Genomic DNA, 22979 nt, shown 5'->3' on the forward strand with positions numbered 1-22979 from the left:
GTGATAATATGGTAGCCGAAATAATTAAACATGGAGGCACACAACTATACCAGAAAATATATGAGCTGATTAGTAAAATATGGAGAAAGGAGGAACTACCGGACGAATGGAGACATTTATAAGAAAGGAGACAAATACAATTGTAGCAACTATAGAGGAATAACATTGTTAAATGTTGGATATAAAATATTCTCCAGCATATTAAATAAAAGGATACAGGAAATAATTGAACCCATCTTTGGAGAGTATCAAGCAGGATTCCGGGAAAATAAGAGCACCATAGACCAAATATTTGTAATTAGACAAATATTAGAGAAACATTATGAACATGGGAGCGAACTACATATGCTATTTGTAGATTTTAAAACAGGCCTTTGATAGTGTACAAAGAGAAGAACTAATTAAAGCAATGGAAAGAATTGGTATACCCAAAAAATTAAGACAACTTGTACAGATGACTCTGATGGACACCTCAGCAAGAGTAAAAGTAAAAGGACAACTCAGTGAAGAGTTTACATTTGACAAAGGTGTAAAACAAGGGGACGGATTGTCGACTACACTATTTAATATAGCATTGAATGATGCTATAAAACAGATTGACCAAAGAGGTACCATCTTTAATAAAAGCTCACAAATCTGCGCTTATGCAGATGATATAGCAATCATTGCAAGATCTATGAATAAGTTAATACAAGTATTTAACGACATGGAGAACTATGCTAAGGAAATGGGCCTAGAAGTAAACATAAATAAAACAAAATATATGAAAATAGCACGAAAACCAGAAAGAAGAAAAGAAATAGAGATAGGTAATAAGAAGTTCGAGGTAGTACATGAATTCAAATACCTGGGAAATCAAATAAATGAAATAAATAACATAGGAAGATGCGTGGAAGGAAGAATTAGAGCAGGAAATAGAGCATATTATGCAAATAGAAATCTGCTGAAAAGTAAGATAATAACAAGAACAACAAAAATGAAAATGTACAATACATTAATCAGGCCAGTAGTAACATATGGAGCCGAAACTTGGATGTTGACCAAAGATACAGAAAGAAGGCTAATGGTATTTGAAGGAACAATATTAAGAAAAATATTTGGACCAACTAGAGAAGAAACAGGATGGAGAATAAAATACAACCACGAACTAGAGGAACTAATAAAACATAAAAATATAGTTCGCTTCATCAAAGCCAGGAGAATCAGCTGGATAGGACATGTATATCGCCTACCAAAAGATGCCATGCCGAGAAGAATAATAGAGAGTAAGCTATATTCAACTAAAAGGAAAGGAAGACCTAGAAGCAGATGGAAGGAAGAAGTATGCACGGACCTAAACAAGATAGGAGTAACAAGATGGAAACAGAAATGCCAGGACAGACAGAAATGGAGGGATATAGTGGAGGAGGCCATGGCCCGACAGGAGCTGTAGGGTAAGGTAAGGCTGTGATCTATTTCTGAACGTTTGTGCACTATTCTGAAAATGATTAATTTGGAGTTCATTCATTTTAATTTCAAAATCTTTTAATTGATCTTGCGTTACAAAGTTTTTTTCTGTTTGCAGTTGACTGTTTATTTCCTGTTGATTATTTGAGCTAGTTTGAGGTTCTTTTATGGGAGGTTGGGTTACTATGTTTTGCAATCCTATCTGATTTGTTGATGCAACTAGACCTTGGGTATATTTAAGTGCCACTAATTCCCTAGCTTCTCTGTACGCTTGCTCTTCCAAAAGGGTTTGTTTTCTTTGCAAGTTGTTGATGAACCGTAGAAGTTCAGCCACTGAATTAAAATTCTTGTCGGAAGCTACTTGAAGGTACTGCATACGTAGTCCCCTCACAATGTAGTAAATTACATGCTCTATTGATGCTTGGGGGAGATATTTCTGGATCAAGGCATGCTTACGCAAGATGTAAGCTTGCGGGGTTTCCTGAATTTGTTGGACTTGTTCCTTTAAGAAATCCTCAACCAGGAGAGGTTGACCAATGTCCCTAAAAGTGTTGGTAATTTCTGTTTTTAGCGTTTGATACTCCTTATTTGCATAACCTGGTTGAGATTTTATTCCCGTTATTAAATCTAAAGCGATTCCAGTGAGGAATAAAGGCAAGAAACCTTTCCTTTTTGCAGGGGTCCAAGTTAATGCATCCGCCATATTTTCAAAAGTTGAGAAAAATTGATCAACTTCTGAGGGTTTTGCCCCCTGAAAACTTTTCAGGTTGAATAAAATTTGGTAGAGTGCCACACACGTAAATTTGCCGTTGCGTAGAAACGAATTTTCGTTTCGTCTCCCTCTCTCTTAGCATCATGTGTTCTACCCTGCTCGAAAACCTTCGCTATTGTTGCCACATTGTCATTCCATTCCTGGACACACTCGCGCAAACATCATTGAAAACAATTGAATAGCTCTCCAGCTCGCGGTTCCCACCGTTCGGTAGGGACGCTAATGTGGCAATATAGCACGGCGTAGTGCTTGCTTCTTTTATGCAGTGCATGTTCATTGGCTAGCTAGTAACTAGTGTTGCCAACTGTAATAATGAAGCACTATTTCTGTCACGGAAGGGGAAAAGGCAGGTAAAGTGGCGGTGAGTTTTGTTGGATTGGAAGCACCATATTTTTATTTTATACTAAGTATTTGACTGGTTTGACGTTGTGTGCGTGTATTGCGTGTGTTTATGTAAAAGTGTGTGTTTGCTAATGAACGTTAAATTCCATAATGCCTCCAGTTCTGTCGAAGTTGAAATCAAAAACCTTGCATAGCCAAGCTCGGGAAATTCTAAGCAACGTGCACGAGTTCATGAAGGAGGAAGCCAGTCATGGTGTTAGCATCCCAATAAAGCATTTTGGCAAGAGAGCAGCGAACAGCAGCAACAAATTGTTCATATTTCATAATTTTGGAATTATTCAAAATAAATAAATTATGTGGTTCCAACATCATTTCAACTCTGGCTCCGGCACGTGTTCTTGTAGAAATTGCATAGAGGAGGCTGTCATTTTTGCTGCTTAATGCGATACATATTGTTTTCTGTGTTAAAATTGCCATGCTTTGATGGGTGACCAAGTTCATAGCAGGGCCGGCGGAAGGGGAGGGCGAACCGTCCCATCGCCCAGAGCGGCAAAATTTGAAGAGAAGAAAAAAATAAGCCTATTGAAAACTGTGATCGAGCGAGATATTCTTTTGCGCTGAATAGTATTGAAATAGCATAAGAAGTCTCATTATTTATTTTATATTTTGATGTTTTAGTTAGGAATATATTGATTTTCAATTTTCCGTTGCTGCGTAATGACCGGGGGGAGGGGGGGTCGAAATAGAGCGGCATCTGCCGCCACCTCCCAGGGAGGCAAAATTACTAGCGCCGGCCCTGGTTCATAACAAAAGAAAAAGCCGCGCAGCTTATCGTCTAGTGGCAGTATATGTACTTGTTATTGTTGTGGAAGCCGGCATCCTTTGTAAATGTACAACAAAGGCAACCGACTGTCGCCGATCTCAGAGAGGAAATAATAATACTGCTTCAGGAGGAGTGTTATGGTGCAATTGTAGCGGTTTAACACGTTGGCATGTTATTATCTGCCGTTGCAGTTCCATAACAGTGTATACGGGTTTTGGGAGTGAAAAGTTAGAACGCCACCAGTGCATTAATGCAATGAAAAATAATATATCTATTTTTTTATTTTGTTTGAAATCACTCAAATAAGGAATCGTATGAAGAAGTCTTCTTTGCAGCATTTTTGGTAATTTTACTTATGTGTTAGTTCATATTTTGCGAATTTTTAGTCCATATGTATGTAGCTACATACATAGTCACTTGTTAGTACATATTAATCCTAGTCCTGGTATAATGCATGATGTTTAAAACTCAACGTTAGATAGACCTGAATTCTCTAATTTTATTGTTGTACGTAACAGCTGTGCATCGGCGCACCGCAGCGATTTTTCTATCTGCTCCATTAGCAACACTGCTTCTTTAGTTCTGTCGCGCATTGCACGGCAGAATTATCTGCGCTGGACTCTATGTTCAATGCCATGACTTCAGTATTGTTGACAACGGTGGAAGGAATAATGGCAACGAAGTCCGTGGAATGTGTAGTGTTCGTGGAAAACTGCTGTATGTATTGCGACCTTGCCCTGGTGACTGGACGAGACTGTGAAATCGGAACCTTTTGTTCCACCAGCTGTTGAATTCTCGTTAAAGATAAGTCTAATTCGTGTTCATTTTTCCTTAGCATTCCTAACCCACGTTCTGAAGCACATATTTCCTATAAGGAACTCGCACCTACAACTAAAAGTTACAAAAAAGACCGGCATCTCCAACCATGTTTCCTCCTTCCCTTATTTTATTATTTTATTACTGGGATGTAAGTAAGAAAAGGTACTAAAGAGAGGTTGTGTAACAAGGCTCAGACCATTCTAAATTTCGGAGTGACGCCTCTGTCCTCCAGGTACATACCTGCGCTCTGTCTTCCTCTATGTTCACACACCAAAACCAAATCCAAAACTGATCTCGAAATTTCCTTACGATCTTCTCAGATCGGTTCGGTTGCTTCGCTATACAAATTCCAACCTGTCGATTCAGATCCGTTTGTCAGGCTGGTACCTTTCCACCGACGAGGCAAGTAATGGAATTTGTAAGGTCTGCATTCCAAACCGACGAGAACATCCTGTCTCCGTAATGTTTCATTTCAAGTACACCTTCTAATTTTTACCTACAAGTCAACAATATTAACAGGAAATTTACCAAATTTATCCAATAAATATTCAATTCTTAATCTATTTGACATTAATTTCCTTGCCAGGCCAGTTGCTTTTTCTTTACAAATGTTGCCTAACTTAGCTAATGTAAGGTAGATAATGAATATGTGCTGTTATATCACTACCCTTATGCTGTATTTTCACCTATTCATCTAATAAAAATATATTAATTGAATATTTTAATCAATATTATTAATTATAATTATTTTAATACACTTAATAACAGTTATTATTATTATTATTTTGAGACGCTTAGTTCAGACCCCCTCCCAAATATATTTCTAAATATGTGCCTGAATACAGGATAATTAAAAGAAAGAAAATTAGATGCAAATGCTTCAAAAGGATTTTCTTTTCTTTTGCCTGGTAATCTTGCTACAGATCATTTCAAGTTTAAGTTTTGAATGGCACACAGGTATCTATTTGTGTTTGTTCCTTTCTCAGTCATATATAAAACTGGCTGCAGTTATATGTCACCCTTATTCTCACAATTACAACCCAAAAGAATATAACGTAAAATCCAGCGGACAGGGTGGCTCAGTCGGTAACTTGTCTGACTACCATGCTAAAGGTCCCAGGTTAGATACCCGGCAGATTCAAATCCAGGAACTTTTCTAACGTTCGAAGGGGCCCAGGCACCCACCCAGCGTCGAATGACATGGGTACCTGGGGGGTAAAGGCAGTCAGGGGTGTGATGCTGATCACATCACCCCAACTCATGACCGGATAAAGAAACTGTGGGGCATTACCCCCACACCCCCTACATGCCTTCATGACGTGGTGCTAAGCACAGGGGAGCACTTTACCTTTCTTTACCACATGGTTATACATTTGGCACAGATGTGGAAATTAATTCAAGAGAACATTTTGAGAGTGACATATTAAACAAGAGCAACTAAATATTAGTTACAAAATAAAATACCCCTTCTACCTTACTTGTACAGATTAATATGGCCCAGAAAATTAACATCTTCTATTAAGGTGCTTTTTACCTAAATTGCCAAATTTAAAATTACGTACAGAAATCGATAATGCTGGATTTAAATCCTGTGTGAAGTGCTATGTTTTCTGTGATTTTCGATCATTTATTTCATCAAGTCAGGATCCATCACCAGTTAGTACTGGCATTCTTACAAAATGTCTTATCCACTGGCACTGTTCCACTACAACAGAAACTTTGAGCGCAGCAGATTGACAATGTTCCCTTATTTTGCCATGTGTCAACAATGTGTGTGGTGTTTCTAAATGGTCCATTTATAGTGTTCTACAACTTCAATTGCCATTGCAACGCATCTACAGTGGAACCCAGATTTCACGTTACACATTCAATCTTGATAGTCCTGAAACAGCAAAATCTTATAATATTCCCCTTGATTTTACACTTTTCCACAGTTTAAGTTTCTTCAATTTGGTCCCCTGAAAAACTTAAAGATGTGCTTCAGACAGGAGTTACTAGAGTTCTAAACCATGCGCTAGGAATTAGTACACCTCACTGGCAGTTGTTTTTCTCAAGTGATCATTTCATTTTTCAAAACAAGTCGCTGCAGTGTCGGTATCGGCCAACAGTGTCACAAAAGACTTACACAGAAGGGTAGGAATCCACAACCTGCCTCCCCACAGCAGCATTCATCTCTTAACCAAGAACTCCAGAATCAGTCCAGCATGATAATACTGCAGGTTTTGAAAACGTCCACATTCTTACCCCACTAGTTTGCAAGCAGGAATTGGCAATGAATGGTTTCTTTAATTTCCACATAGCATTGACCACCAGTTACATGCCTTTTGGGTGCAACACTTTTAGTCCTGCCTTTGATCTTATCTGCTTCCCAGGAGGGTACAACATATCTCGGCAATCTACGTGGAACATCCTGTGTTGGACCCCAAAGTCACAAGGAATGGTGAACGAAACTTTGAAACTGACAAATCTTGACAAATTTGTTTATCTTGGCAGCTCTTCTACATCGGTATCACCTCAGCCCTACGTCTTATATTATTTTCCTGATAGTGCTGATATTATTTAATTATTATTTAAACATAAAATAAATTCATCTTAGTTCTGTTTTATAAAATGGTTGGTCAGGTTCAACCTTCACCACAATCCACAAGCGACAAGAAAACGTTTTTCTGTATTATCAGAAAAAAAAGAGGAGTGTTTAAAGTACATATTATTTTGTCTCCCTCCTATGTGTCTCTCTCCCCTTAATAAATATTTCACGGATTCGAATTGTATGAAATGCACATATCAGGGGTTCAAATCCAGTCACAGTTAGCTTTTGTTTGCATCAAGTAAACCTATAGTCTGTCCCAGGAGGCTGAGCCTCCCCGATGGCACGGTGGTAGCATCGTCACCTTGTAATCAGGAGTTCCAGGTTTGATACCTGGAGGCACATAGTGGTTTGGATCCCACTTTAAACTGTAGTTCCAGTACCTATTAACCTTACTGTGCATAAAGTGGACTTAAAACACCAACTCAATCAATCAACCAGGAGTCTGTTAAGCAATGTCATGCTAAACTGTAAAGAAGGGGAGAAAGTCAGTGGGTGGAGCAAAGCAATGTGCACTGCTGATTATGGCTGCTAATTTGAACCATTCGAGTGAACTTCTGTCACTAAACTTCAAACCAATGTTAGTTTCATTTACAACATACTGATATGTCTCTTGCGAGACATGGTGGGTGCCTTCTCTTACTTTTATTGGTTACCAAGCAAGATACAAGGCATTGAAAATACCCATGAAAAAAAATGTCCTTCCTTTGTCCCCGCACTCAAATTGATAAAGATGCATATTTGTCCAAAGCCTCTGGCACAACTTTATTATCAGGGAACGGATTTATATGTAAATACATATTTATGTATGAAGTTGAAATCAGTTATCATTTGTTTTAACTTTGGGCATCACGGCATGTAGACTAACTATTCAGTTCTTATTTTCAATATTTATACATATATTAGGTTTTGGCTCATATTTTAGTTATTTTTACATATTTCCATATTTCAGAACATTTCTCAACATATACTCTACATCCGTGCAATAACTACATGTCCTCACGTGACCGAAAGAGTTAGGTAAATTTCTTGTGAATAACTGACAAAGTCCGAGGTGACGTTATACAAACAAAATTTACAACCTTTTTCTTACCCTCCAATTGCGTTGATTACCAAGTTTTCTGTCATCTGAACAATAATATTTTTCTATTATTTTATTATTTTTTTACATCTCTCAACTGTTTACTTTGCTATTGTAAAATACTTGAAATTCCTGTTCATTTACAATTATTGTAAACATTAGAGAATGACGGCTGAAGCATCAGCTCCTGCTTGTTACAAACATTATTTTGGCACCGTTGGGAGATCGAGCAGCCCATTACTAACGCCACTCTAGCTTCTAGTTGTGTGCCCGACAGCAGCACCAGAAGCAACGATTTTGTGGCACATGTATGGGATTCGCTTCTGGTCTCTCTTCAAGACAGTCACGGTAATAGTTACAATGATACAACGATAGTGCAATCGTTTTAAAACTCAAGAATTACATATCTAGTGTCTTATATTATGAAAAAGGTAAATTTTTACAATTTTAAGTCACTATTTAACTACATATTTTGGTGAAAATAACTAAATATGAGATGATAGGAGTGAACTCACTGCCCAGGTATTTTAACACTGTAACGACGGACGGGTCTTTTAGGCCCGGTTTCAATTTTTATACCTGTCTAATTTTTTAATGCTGCAAATTAATGTGTTCTCCTTCCGTGACTTTTCGTCAATTTCGAAGGCCTTTGAAATCATTTATTGTAATCTTTGGTTATTTTTTATGTTTGGTCAGAAAATGTATTACTCGCGTTGCAGACGGACGGGTCCTTTAGGCCCGATTTTAATTTTTAAAAATATAGGTCTATTTTTCCACTGCAGAAATATCCCTCTTTGCCTCTAACTTTTCAAGGATAGTCACAACCTTGAAAAGCGTATTCCTGGTCCCCTTGGCTGAGTGGTTAGCACATCGCACTGTGACGTCAATGGTCCCAGGTTCGAATCCCCCTCGGCAATTTTCTTTGTAAATGTCCATTCATCGATTTCATCACTGATCCCCATCTTCGCAAATTAGCCAAGAGGCACAAACCGCGAAGTAAAATAAAATAAATAAATCAATTGAAATTCTATACAGTACCCTTTGCCTGTTCAGTTTACCCAGCAAAAGCAAATAACCTAAGTTGCAGACGGATACTGCAGAAAATGTTTCTTTTTGGCTGTCGACAATAGTCTGCATAACTATTGTTGGTTATTTCAGTTTGTTGGTTTCAAAACACAGGTGCCGCAATTTTCCAGAACTTTCTGAACGAATCTGCATGCACACTTTGTTTGGTGCAGAGCATCTGTGTAGTTTGGACGACGAATTTGTTCGTTCTCACAAGTTCTTGTGTATAATTGAAGAAATACAATGGCTCGCATACCAAATACACGAAAGCTTAGGTCTCGTGTCTCGTCTCCAGGTAAGCTCGAACCTATAAGAGATGTATTCGAGACTTGGACTGTTTACCTCCGAGAAACGTACATTCCTGATGGCATCATGACTGTATACGAACAACTGGTCAATTTTAGATAGCGATGCCCTTTTATACAGTGCATGCCGTCGAAATCTGCTAAATACGGAATCAAGCTGTGGCTGATTTGTGATTCTCAAACAGCTTCTGTTTTGAAGGCTCAAATCTACAAAGGAAAGGAAGCTGGAGTTAATAGGGAGAAAAATCAAGTAGAGAGAGTAGTGAAGGACTTAGTGAAGGAAATCGAAGGTAGTGGAAGAAACATCACGTGCGATAATTTCTTCACCAGTGTATTTCTTGCAAGGGATCTACTTGCCAAGAAACTTACTCTGGTCGGCACGATGCGAAATAACAGAGCTGCTGCCAGAGTTTACTGCCACAAAGCAGCGAGTGTGTTGCTCCACTTTGTTTGGATTTCAAGATGATCTGATGATAGCATCATATTGCCCCAAGAAGAACAAGGTGGTGATTCTACTTTCTAAGTTCCATGAACAGCCGAAAATCGACGCTTCCACAGCACAGCAAAAGCCTGATGTTATATTTACTTACAATAAAACAAAATTTGGTGTTGACCAAATGGTGCGAAACTACAGTGTGAAACGAAAACCTCGGAGATGGACCAATGGTTATACTTCATGACATGATCGACTTCAGTGCACTAAATGCATTTGTTTTGTACCAAACAGTACATCCGTAAGAATTGGGAGCCAAATCGGGTAGACGTAGAAGGTTCTTGCAGTACCTGGGAAAGGAGCTCAGCGGCAAACTAGTAATGGACGAGCAAACCAACGGGTGTTCAAATGAAGAGCAAGGTGTACAGAAGCAATCCAGAAGGAGGTGTTATATTTGTCCATCAAAAATCGATCTGAAAACAAGGACAGTGTGCTCGAAATGTATGCAAACGTTTGTACTCAGCATTCACGTGTTCTATATAACACATGTTAATTGAAGTTGTAAGTTATTCTTGACAAAAAGTAGATAATAAAAATATGTAAATTCTTACAAATCATTACTGATAACTGGACGTATGATAAAAATGTTCCAAATGTAAGAAAACTATTACAATCAAAACTCAAGGGTTTCTTTATAACATATGTTATTCAATGTTTAAATTTCTTTTGTAAATCATGTTACATATTTGAAACATGTAAATGGTTAAATGTCATTAATAAATAACCTGAAACATTATTTTCAGTCATTGATATCAATTAGAAAATTTGAACGCCTGAAAAAAATGTATAATATTTCCCCGGGTCGAATAGACCCGATCCGACAATAACGTATAGTCATTGTAGCCGTCGTTATAGTGTTAAAAGAAATTCCTAGGCAAGTTTTAATTGAATTTAACTTTGTTTTAACTATGAGGTGGAACTAAGAAAGCTATAGCTTCAATTTCAACACATTTTTCTTTTTTTACAGTCACATCTGCATGCAGGACCTATTAGTAAAACCTATTACACTTCAGGCGTCAGAAATAATTTCCCAAGTGTATTATTTATTCAGATCTACAATAGAGTTTTTAAAAATTGGTTAATAAATACCTGTGCAATTCTCTGTTCAGGTCTTCTCCAGCCATAACTGCAATAATGAGAAAAAGAGCTAATATTATGAAATATTCAATGCACAAAATTTAGTTCATGCTGCCAAACATTATTTGCATTAAATAATCAACATTTACATACCTTCAAATCTAATTTATTGTCATATAGTTCATGAAGATTCTTTATTTGCTATGCATGTTACGTGATTTACTAGTAATTTATTTGATATAGAATACAATCTTTTGTGTCAGCATAAAAAGTGTTTTCATTAATTTATTTAAAAATAATTTGATGAATTCAAACATGTTAAGCACGTACACATTGATGTTATGTTTGTATTGTATAAAGCTATAGGCTTTTAGTTTTAAAAAGCTGTATGCATATATTTAGAAAAAGAACCTAAAAGATATTGTTTATACATGCTGGTCTAAAAAGTCAGATAAAAGCAGTGATGAGACTCTCTGCACTGACAATCTGTAACCTAATGAAAAATTATTTGGTTCAATTTGGTGTTGAGAAATCTGTTTTACTGATGGGTAGACAGCAACTGTCATGGTCAGTTTTCCTGTGGGTTCAGTGGCATGAACAAATGCCAAAATATCAATACGGGAAGACACCTAATCATAATTTTACCAAATTTAAAGTCTTATGCAACAAAATGGGGTGTAAGGGGTGAAGTCTTGAGAAGGCACCCAATATCAACGTCGTTCACCCCAGTAAGTCTTGCAGGCCAATTAAGCTTGATTTACATCTACGCTCAAGTAACGCGCAGATCACCCTCCACTCACAGTGCGGTCAAATATTGTTGAATGTTGTTTAAATAGAACACATTCACACCTAGCAGTCCGGTCAAGGTTCGCTTTGATCACAATCAGGTGGAAAGAATATTTGACTGGAGCGTGAGGGGGCGAAGCTTGACTTTGCAGAAGCTTAACCGTTGATGTGAACGTCTGTATTGCTCAACCCAAGGTTCAGTAGCTGTCTTCAGCCCCGTTGCTGAGGATACGTAACCCAGTTTTGTGCATAGAAGATGCGCAGGCAGAAGCTAAAGACCTATTCAAACACAGAGGAGGCAAGTATAGATAAAATTGATTGATTGGAACATTGTGCAAAAAAAAAAAAAAAAAAAAAAAAATCCCAAAATATTTACCTCTCAATTCAGTTTGTAAAACATGGGTCAAAATACGAGATTTCATGTACCAGAGTAAAATAAATTTAAGAAAAAACTCACCGAAACAACCAAATTACAATTATAGCCAATAAAGAAAATTCAATAGGGGACTAACCACAAATATAATCCATGAGCACTAGTTGTAATGACCTTTTTTGCATGAATTAAAATCCTTAAATCAAAAAGCTAACATGTTGACGGTAATTTTTCCGGACAACAAAATTGTCATTTGAGTGTGTGTGTGCAAAGGAAAATGAGGTATTGGTCAACCCTCTGCCAAGGGGAAAAAATCATATCTAGATCCGAATCAAGATTAAAAACGAACTTGTTCTTAGTTTACAGAATACTAAACAAAATTATTCCTTTTTTTATTCGAGGAAGACGACATATCACACAATGTGCATAACAATCTGGTCCTTGAAAATAGGCTTAGAACCTAATGTTTATCTGTCACGCGTTGTATCTGAAACTTTCTGATAAAAGAAATGGTCAACAATGCGAATGTGAAAAAATGAGCCAGAAAATGTTCATGCCAAACCTAGACCAACAAAGTAGTGTTTCCATTGTTGACATTTACAGTTTTGCGCATTGTAGCTGCAAATAAACATTTGCCGATTTCAAATCGAAAGTATATCAATAAACAGTATTGTATTTTAATAGCGGACCTCCGTGGCTGAGTGGTCCCGGCATGGGTGTTTGTGAAGGTCCATTCATCAATTTCATGACATCACCACTCATCCTCATCTTTGCAAATTAGCCAAAAGTGACACAAAAAGCGAAGTAAAATAAACTAAATCAATCAATCAATCCATGACCGAGTGGTTAGCACGGCATGCTACGCCAGGTGGTCCAAATTCGAATCCCAGCCTGGTCATGGATGTTCTTTGTTATGTCCCTTCATCCATTTAGTCATATCACAACGCATCCTCATCCTCTGAATAAGTCAAAACTGACAGAAAAGCCAAGCAAATCAACCATATCAATCAATCCCAGTTTTCACAATTCTCCTTCATTATTTACTTGTAATTAATGCCAGTGCTGTAACAGACAAATCGGTCGTTGAAAATCTCTTAAACATTGTATTTAGCACAATTGGCAGCCTTTTATACAGAAAAATTGGTGTAGTCTGAAGAAACCAACACCAGACTTACGTTGATCGTACCTTGACCGAGGCGAAGCTTCACTGCTAGTGTGGATACCCCCTGACCATGAGCGAAGCATTAGAGGACAGTGACCTGAGTGTTGCTTGAGAGTAGATGTGAATCAAGCCTTAGGCACTGGCACCTGGACCTCCGGCCAGTATAATCTTCTGTAGGGCTGTGTGTTGTCTTGGGATTTGTCCACGTACATGCTGAGCAAGCCCCATTGAAGCTTTTTATACTACTAGATAAGGAGATTTTAGTCCACAGGCAGATTTTAGCTCTATATAATATGATGGGTGCAAATAGCCTGATGCACCCATAATATTAATTTCAATCAATCAATCATGCACCACAGGAGGAACACACCATTAAGATTTTTTAAATGTGTTGCTTATAATTGCTTTCTAGAATAAATTTGTAATGCAACATGAATACTTAGATTGATTGATTTAGTTTGTTTTACTTCCCTTTTCTGCCACTTTTGGAAATCACAAAGCTGAGGATGACTGATGACGTTATAAAATTGATGGACACTCACAAGAACACCCTTGTCACAAATGTTATGGGATATACAAATCTACCAAAAAATGTTAATTGTATAAGAATTTCAAATTGAAATTTACGTAATCAATTTCAAGATCGTATCTTGCAATAATTTTCCATCTGGCAGATTGTTCTGCAAAGGACACTAACAAAGTAAACACATTGAGAGAATCCTGTTATATTTTCCATGCAGCTTTCATCTCCTTCCTTAATAAAAATAACAGCTAAAGTGTAAAAAACCTGCTCAGGGCATTTATAAATATGTATATATATTCAACAGGATTTGAATGAATAAAGGTTGCAATTGTTCATGTCTACGGAGAAAAATTCATGCAGAATTTCTAGAGCCAATAACTCGCACAGAATTTCTGGTGAGCCTCAATACGTGTCGCTTCGATCTGAAAGCTCATTAAATATTGCATTTACACAAAATTTTATCTGGTTCTTTCATAATAGCTTTGTTAAAACACAATTTTAACCTCAGCCTTACAGAAAAACATCCAAATTTACTCACATGTCATAATTTTCCTTGTTTTGTGTTTGTTTTGTAAAGTTTCTGTTTCCTACAGTGGACTGCAATAGAAAGCAATGAGTTTAGTAAATCAAAATATACATATCTTTCAGTCAACAATATTAACAGAAAACACAACTTATTTGAAAATGTTAGTATTAATAATGGTTATAAAATTTCCAATTGCCTATGTTACAATAGAAATAACTAGGGCTCGGAAGTTGAGGAAAAATCATTTTTCTTCTTAGTGACCGAAGATAAGGCCCAACACAATATGTTCATTTTGGGTCATTGTAGGCTAGAAAAAGGTGGGTTTTAATACTACTTTTTCGCCTCTTTTGGCATTTTTTGGCTTATTGGTCCTTTTTTAGGTCTATTTTTGCAACTTCACCTTCTTTCGACTACGTTTTTACTACCCATTTTCAATTTGAATCATCATCAGTTCATCACCTCTTAAACATCCTTTCTGTAGCAAAGAAATAAATATATATATATTTGGATGACTGAAGCAGGTACGATACAAGGTCATTTAACTGTAACTTGTCTGGAAGGTCGTGCTGTAAGTGGCAACTTTCTCTTGTTTTGAAGCTTTCATTTTTTTTGCACTGTGTGTTCCATACCACCAGAATTTTTTATTTTTTTATTCATTAAATATGTAATTAAAACTGAAGTTATTAATTAATTTGGATCACATTTATACATCCTTTTTTCCGTTTTTAAGTCCTTTTTTTGGATATTTTTAGGTATTTTGATAGGTCTTTTTTTTTGGCAATTTATAGGTCTTCAATTTCAGAGCTCTAGTAATAACATAAAAATCTACTTTCAATAATAAAATCTTAGCAATTGTCCGCAATTATGATGAATAACCGAAGATGAAACATACTTGCAGTGATAAAATGCTAAAATTAAACCAGTTTACCACTACTGATCAATTTTTCTTCAGTTTTATTAGTCGCATACCTTCAAGACTGTAACAGACAGTAGATTAAATATCTTGTTCAAAGAGGAGGATTGCTATACACTAGTAAAAATTAAACTCTGGAGGATGTTGTGAATGAGTAAAGCATCAAGAATGCCATCTACTACTCCCCCTCCTCCCAAGATATATCCCATTATTAGCCAGAAATATTGAATCTTCTAGAATTTCTGACAGAGAAACAAAACATTAGGAAAAAAAGCAATGCATTTCTTTAATGCAATTCTATAATTTGGTCTAAAACTTGCATGCTTACAAAGAATATGGAATAGACTATTATTTTACTCAACGAAATGGTTACCAACCAAGAACAGAAATTTCTGATTGCATTTACTGCCTCACCGAGAGGTTATGCTCAAGGTAGTCAATGAAGCTATGCCAGGGATAGGCATAGTGAACATAGATTACTAGGAATCAAGCAATGATAGAATATCTGCAAATAATGGCAGGATCCTATGTACAAACCTGATTTTTAATTATCTAGCATAATTATTTTACCCCTGAATTAATTAGTTCGCTAATTTGGATGTAGATCACATAAATAACTTCTTACACCATGTGCTGAAGAGAATTTGTTTACCTTATTTGTCTAAAAGACAAGGAACTCCATCCCCCCCCAAATAGGAAATTAATTTCAGTTCTTGTTTTAAGTCCGCTTTATGCACAGTAAGAATAATTGGTACTGGACCTACAGTTTAAAAGTTGGATCCGAACCATGAAACCCAGGACCTTTTGGTTACAAGGCGATGACGTTAGTGTATCCTCTTGGGAGGCCAGAGGATATAAATGCTTACAAATATGTGAAATACCAATATGTGCAATAGGATACAGCAAAAAAAAATAAAGAAAAAAAACTTGTTGAAATTTAGAAATGGGCAGTGCACAAAATATGCCTTTTCACTAACTTACAACCAGTGATCAGAACGCAAAATTTTAAAATTAGCTTCGCTACAACTGCCACTACTCATCCTAAAATGTAGCTTCGCTAAAGCTACAATTACCCAAAAGTAGCTCACTACACTACTCCTGTTTGCTACTTGCTAGCTTTTGTGCTACTTCTGCATATAAAACTTAAAACTTAAGCATATCAATATTCAAAAGAAGCCCCATGTATGATAGTTGTCCTTACTAGAAACTAGATTGTTATTTATTTCATGATTCCCACCATTCGATATTTTTTATAGCAGTGTTACTTCAGTTACTTATTTTTACTATAGGGTTTGAGAATAACGTACCTATGCAAGTGGCATATCAATTCAAATTTGATATATGAATATTGTAATTAGGATTTACCCAAATTAATGATTACAACTATGCATACATAAAATTTGGTAGGATTATGTATTTATGTTCACGTATCAAATATTTTTTTTGAGAATAAATATTTCATCTTTTAATGGACTGATATGAAGGCAGCATTTTGAACGAAAAGTACATATTGGAGGGTAAACTATGCTTTATAACGATCATTTATCTTATTAAATATTCCTGCTGCTCACGTGGAATATTAATGAAAAATAGGTCTTACACGTGTGTGCAAGTTGTTCTCATTGTCATATCAAAAATTATTTCTGTGACTGACGACTTTGTAAAAGTAAATTGGAATTTATCATGTGTACAGAAATTAACTATCACGCGTTGTGCCAAATGGGAACAAGATAAAAAATGTGATATTCACCAATTTTATCTTCTTAGCACTTAAACAGAATGTTAGTTGGGGGAGGGATATTTACTCGAACCCTTGGGAATAGCTCGGGGGTGCTTCTAATGGTGTAAATGAGAAACGCGTGCAGCAACGCTTCACCTAAGCTTTCATGTTGGGATTGCTTCCCTGAAGACCGTCGAAATTGTATCGCCTTGTAATCAAAGGGCTCTATGTTCAATATCCGGCGGAGGCAGATAGTGGTTCAGATCCAGTATCGATCACCTTATCTATGCATAAAGTGGACTCAAAACAAAAAGCAGGAAAGATGCCTAGTTGGGAGGATGGGATCCTCCTACTCCTTCATTCCTCACACTGGTAATCATCATCAGTATCATTCTTCCTCATTCTCACAATTAGCAAAAAGTGGCAAAATGCGACTATAGATAAGAGAATAACTAAATAAACCATTCAACCTCATTGCCATGATTAGTAAAAGTTACAGAAAAGCGATGCAAAAGTAGGAAAAATACATACATTTGAAAGCAATGTATATTTACTAAAGAAAATTGTCGATTCTGCAGGAAAGTCTAACTCATACATACTTTTTACAATATGATAAAATATATTGAAGAAACTGACGTGTATACCTGAGTGATCTAAACTTAATCTTAAACAAATATGATGAAAATAATTGTAATTCTAGAAAGTGTATGTGTATCGTTCTCGCAATATCTTCCTGGTGAGATCCTATACACTGACAATGATCATTACTGTTAACGTTCTAAACCATATTGCTGGCACTATTGCTTTGTCAGTGTAGTCAAAAATAGATCAATCGTTTTTGCACAGCAAGTTGTGTTTTACATAGTAATTATTGATATCACAAGCCTGCGAAATTGAAGTTGTTGAAAAATACAAGATACGTGTCCGCTGAGTTTTATGTTATTGGGTGTGCTGATTTCGAAAATGACCTCCATTTTTTTCCATCACGTCAGGATTTTTTGTACAATTGATATCGATATTTTTGCTAAAATCCTATGTGAAAAGGAATTTTCGCGAACAATTTTGCATGCACTATTTGGCAACAGGTGGTTTTGATCCATTTAATTGTATGTAAAATCGATGCTTGGTGATGCAAATTGATTTATTAGCAATTGATTTTATTTTTTATAGGTTTAAATGGAAGAAAACCACTGTTGCCAGATCACACGAGCCGCCTCTGGTCGGAAGAAAAACACAAAGATCCCTTGCATTTACACTTTTAAGATCCCATTATGGTGAAGTTTCTAGAAAAAAATCACCAACGTATTATGTTCATTTGTGTTTATTAAGGTAACGTACATAAAATAGACGATTGACCACGAGGAGCAATGTATGTGTACATGAACATTTGACACAAATTGTAAACTGAACAAACAACAAAACCAAACACAAACAAAGTTTATATTTACGTACGCAGCCTTTTGCCCTTGAAACTTCTTTTTGACTTTCTTCTTTTATGTGCAATCTCAGGCCTCTCTCGTGTTAACACCCAAAGGTAGTCGGCGAGCATGTTCTTGTCCCATTGTCCTTGATATTTGCACTCCATATCTTTAATATCTTGGTGGAACCTTTCACCCTGTTCTTTGCTGACTGCTAATAAATATTCGGGGAAATAGTCCACATGTGAGTGAAGGAAATGTAGTTTGACACTCATGGAGCAACCCAACGCTTGAAATGTGTCCAGCATATTCATAACAATTGCTTTATAGTCAGGATCCTTGTAATTCCCCAGAAATTTACTGACCACATCTTTGAAGGCAACCCAAGCTTCTTTCTCTTTTGTTGTCATGCTAGTCTCAAAGTCTTTATCCTTCATGAGCTTACGCATATCTGGACCAACAAAGATTCCCTCTGTCAACTTGGCTGCGGATAAACCTGGAAACGTTTTGCACAGGTATTTGAAACAATCGTCATCTTTTGGAATAGCCTTGACAAATTGCTTCATTACACCTAATTTGATGTGCAATGGGGGTAACAATACTTTTTCTGGTCAACTAAGCTGTTCCGAATCACATTCTTGGTGCCTGGTTCAAGATTTTGTCTTTTAGCCCATTCTTTCTTGACCCAATGTTGAGTCTTTGCACGGCTGTCCCACTCACAAATGAAACATGGGAACTTTGTATATCCACCTTATTGACCAAGAAGCATGGAGATAACTTTCAAATCACCGCAAATGGTCCAACCGTGGGAAGATATTCCACGCCGAAACAACATATTTATGGTAAATGTTCATACAAATCCACGCACAATTAATTTTTTCAAGAAAACGTGACGTGATATACATTTTTCTTTATTATTTTTGAACTCAGCACCACAAAATACATAAAGTTCATCTATCATTTCGCTTGTATTTTTTTCATCGCAGGCCTGTGTATTTTGCTGTCTCTTACAGCATTGATATCCACAATCCTACCTCTATTATCCACGATATTTCCTTTTCTTTTTCTACGGCATTATTGCATAACCTCTCAGCCCTTATGAAAAAGTTTAAATAAACATTCGATTTGACCCTACTTGAATGTTCCGATGCCTTATTAATATAAAGACTGCCTGCCAGGGGTTTATGAAACACCCCTGTCCTTATGCCCTTTTCAATTTTGGTAATCCTTAGGTCCAGGTAGTTAATTTTACCTTCTACCAAATTCTCCCTAGTGAAGCTTATTCTGTCCTCTTGTTTTCCTAACTCCGCAAAAACAGTGTTAAGATCTTTTTCTTTTCCGACTACAAAGATATCGTCCACATACCTACAGTAATATTTTATGTTTACTCCCACCCTTTCCATAACCGCTTTTTCTAAGTAATGCAAGAAAATGTTTGCCGCAAAACCCGATATCGGGTTGCCCATCGCTAACCCTTCTTTCTGTTGAAAAATCTTATCATTTACGCGGAAATAATTGTACCCGGTTACAAGAAAAAACCACCTGACATATTCCCATGCTACCAATATATCCACGTCATGGTCTAATAGCCATCTTTGAAGGAAGATGTTACGTAACACGCACGTAACCAATATGCTAATTATCAAAATGTAGTGTCGCTACAGCTAGAAATTTTGTAGCTAGCTACAGTAGTGACGCCACAAGTAGCGTGCTACTTCCGACCACTGCTTACAACATACGCACAAAAACTTAGCTCAATTGCTTCACCCTTTCAGTCTTCAATTTTAGTTTGAAATTGTCAGGTGCCATCAGGAAGGCAACTTACACAAGAGAACGGTGTGATCCTTCTCTGCTGTTGTATGTATAGTGATGATGTGCGTGTGCTGTTCAACCACTGTGCGAATTAATCTTTTTGCTTGGGGGAGGGGGGATGTCCACACAGTAGCATATTTGTGATTTCATTTTGGGAGGTAGGTTTTTTGGGTATGCAAATTTGTATATGTTACGAGGTCATTAATCTTATGATAACATTTACACTTACATTCTAAGATTACCCAAATTCATACACAAAAAGAGCTCTTGAACTAATAACCCCAAAACCTTGACCACATTTCCATTGCAAGGTTTAAACTTAACGGACCTGTAAGTTTCTTGCGTACACTTTAATACATGTAAAATATGAACACACAATGCCATGAAAAATTAATGGATAACAGCCAGCTGTTGTCTCGGCTCTGTAAGGTTGGTCAGTTGCAGAAATGCACCCTTCTCCATTCCACAAGGCTGTATACTTTACCACAGGGAAATCTTTTGATGACTGGACCATTAATTGACATGAATGATTTTTCAATTGCGCTTGTTACATAGTTAAATGTTCAATTTTCTTGTAGGGAGATAAAAACATCCCTGGCAAGGACAAAAGTAATTTTCTTTTGCTGGTGATAAACTTTTTTTGCGGAGGGAAAATTCCAGCAGCCACCCCATTAATTCATACACTGTGTTAAACTCTTGTAAGCAATAAACTGCTATCCTGAATTTTTGAACAAATTAAAATTTCTAATAAATATGATGTGGATGCCACTGACAATAGTAGAGAAAGAGGAAGATACTATTTCTATAATTAAGAAGGCACTTAATACATAGAATATATGTACCAATCTAGTGGGTAATTTATTCCTTATATTACAAATAAGCTTTCATTAAGTATTACTATCTGCATAGTGTGCATTCTTTCAATGCTATGTTCATCATCACCTCGTTCAAATGCTCACATTTCAACAATTTTTCGAACTTTGCCTTGCTTCCTTTTGTTCTAGTTTACAACATATCAAGCTCCATTGGGCACTTTTCTGAATTGGATTGTTACTAATCAATAATCTGATTTAGAAAGTGTACCACACATAATTTAAATATATGTAACTATTACATTTGGGGCCGTTGACCCACTGTATTCCCGCGAGAATTGCATTGATTCCATTTAATAGACAGATTTTGATGTTTTACGTAATATAAAATTGGTTCCAGCATGTGCAGACCAAATTAACGGAGATGTTTGATCCCAAAGTATGGCCCATGTAAGTAAAAGTGTGCCATCTAGGAGTACTTTCACCGCTTTTTATTAGTAAAAATCAGTTGTGAGCACATTCAAATAGCTATGCAACGTCCCATCTGCTGCCATTGTGGAATGTTGTGTTTTGTGCTACACTCACTTCCGCGAAGCCTTTGGCTGTTGTGCTTCACATTAAGGTAACACACTTAACTTCACAATAACACATTTACACGAGCTAAGACAACTGAAAACGTTCATAAAGAAAATAATATTCATAAACTATGCAAAATATTTCACTTTCTCGAGAGAGTACAACTGATATTAAAAATAGCAAGGTTAAATTCACATTTACATCTGTTTCGAGGGTATACATTGCTCTATCATCAGAAAATAACACCCTCCCAAGACCATATATTCATCATAATCACAATAAGATCACAGTATAAACACAGGGCATGAAATTTCAAGTTTGAAATCAGTCGCCGGACTAAAATCTTTGGTCGCCACTATTTTATATTGATAAATAATAAAAATATAAGCAATTATTAAAAAGTTAGGAATTAATGTTTGTGTAGCGCTATCGTTCTGCACTGAAGTACCACTTATCAATCGCAGCTGCCGGGTCAAACTCTGACAAGGAGGATGGCGGGGAGGGGGGAATCCGTTTATGGAAACTCTGAGCAAATCATCCAGTGTCTCAGTCTTCAGAGAGTTCCTGTAAGTAGTGTTGAGTCTGTTGTGACAGCTGAAACCTCCCTCACATGAGGCTGTGCTCACTGGTAGAACAGCACAAAATGTCAAAATCTGGAGCAAGTTGGGGAATCTTGCTGAACACTGCACTGTGGATCTTCTCCAGCGTCTGATTCAAAGCTGGAGAAGGAAACAAAAGTTTGTATTCTGTCCACTCTGCTGACAGAACATCCATTTTCTCATTATAAAGGATCGGGTTAAAGTATATGTAGATTTTCTTTATTTCTTCTATCCCAAACTGAAGAATATTTTCTTTGGGAGGCCAACCCAAGGTGTCGAAAACATGCAGAGATGCAATCGCATCTGTTGACATAGATGGCAATGTTTCTGTGATGTACACCTTCGCATTGTTAATTAAGTTTCCTCTAACAGTCTGAAACTGTTGCACATCCCTGATCTTCCCTGAAATGGATACATGGTCCAAGAAATCTTGTTCGCTTGGTCCAACATTAGATTCCAGGTCAGCCAAAACTGAAATACAGTGTTCAATTCTTATTTTCAGAGATGAAATCAAAAGAATCTTATTTTGTAGTGCCACGCTTAAAGGGTTCAATTTCCCGTAGAAATCCAAAAGGAAGTACAGAAGCTTAACAAATTTAAATTGCTTCAAACTTTTCAGCAAATCCTTAGCTTTAGCGCCATCATTGTCTTTTCTATGGGCCAGCTGTTCAAGATGGGTCACAACAGCTTTCCATGATTGCAAGAGAGCTCTTTTTGCACGTTCTTTGCTGGCTAACCACTTAATAGTGTGGATATCACTCAGTTTTAGAATTTCTTCTATAACTTCTGCCGTTTCTCTCAAGAGGTGAAGTCTTGAGGTGTGTTTGACACACATTTGAAACAACAAAATTTTAGTCGCCAGCCCAAAACTTTTGGTCGCCAATGGCGACCTGGCGACCGGAAATTTCGTGCCCTGACAAACAGTTTATTTGAAGGGGCTTAGTAGACT

The 22979-nt window shown here is 36.8% G+C and overlaps 1 protein-coding gene across 3 annotated transcripts in view; it reads right to left on the reverse strand.

Annotated features, from left to right (window-relative positions):
• The window catches only part of LOC145992067 (uncharacterized), a 91346-nt gene that overhangs the window by 54619 nt on the left and 13748 nt on the right, over positions 1–22979 (reverse strand). For all 3 annotated transcript variants that reach the window (XM_083128236.1, XM_083128234.1, XM_083128235.1), the window contains 2 exons: positions 14193–14251; positions 10823–10859 (listed from right to left, as the gene is read on the reverse strand). In XM_083128236.1, the coding sequence (XP_082984362.1) occupies positions 10823–10859; positions 14193–14251 (96 nt within the window). The remainder of the gene's footprint in view (positions 1–10822; positions 10860–14192; positions 14252–22979) is intronic.

Source organism: Lepisma saccharinum, chromosome 9, assembly GCF_977018435.1.
Source record: "Lepisma saccharinum chromosome 9, izLepSacc3.1, whole genome shotgun sequence".
NCBI lineage: Eukaryota > Metazoa > Arthropoda > Insecta > Zygentoma > Lepismatidae > Lepisma > Lepisma saccharinum.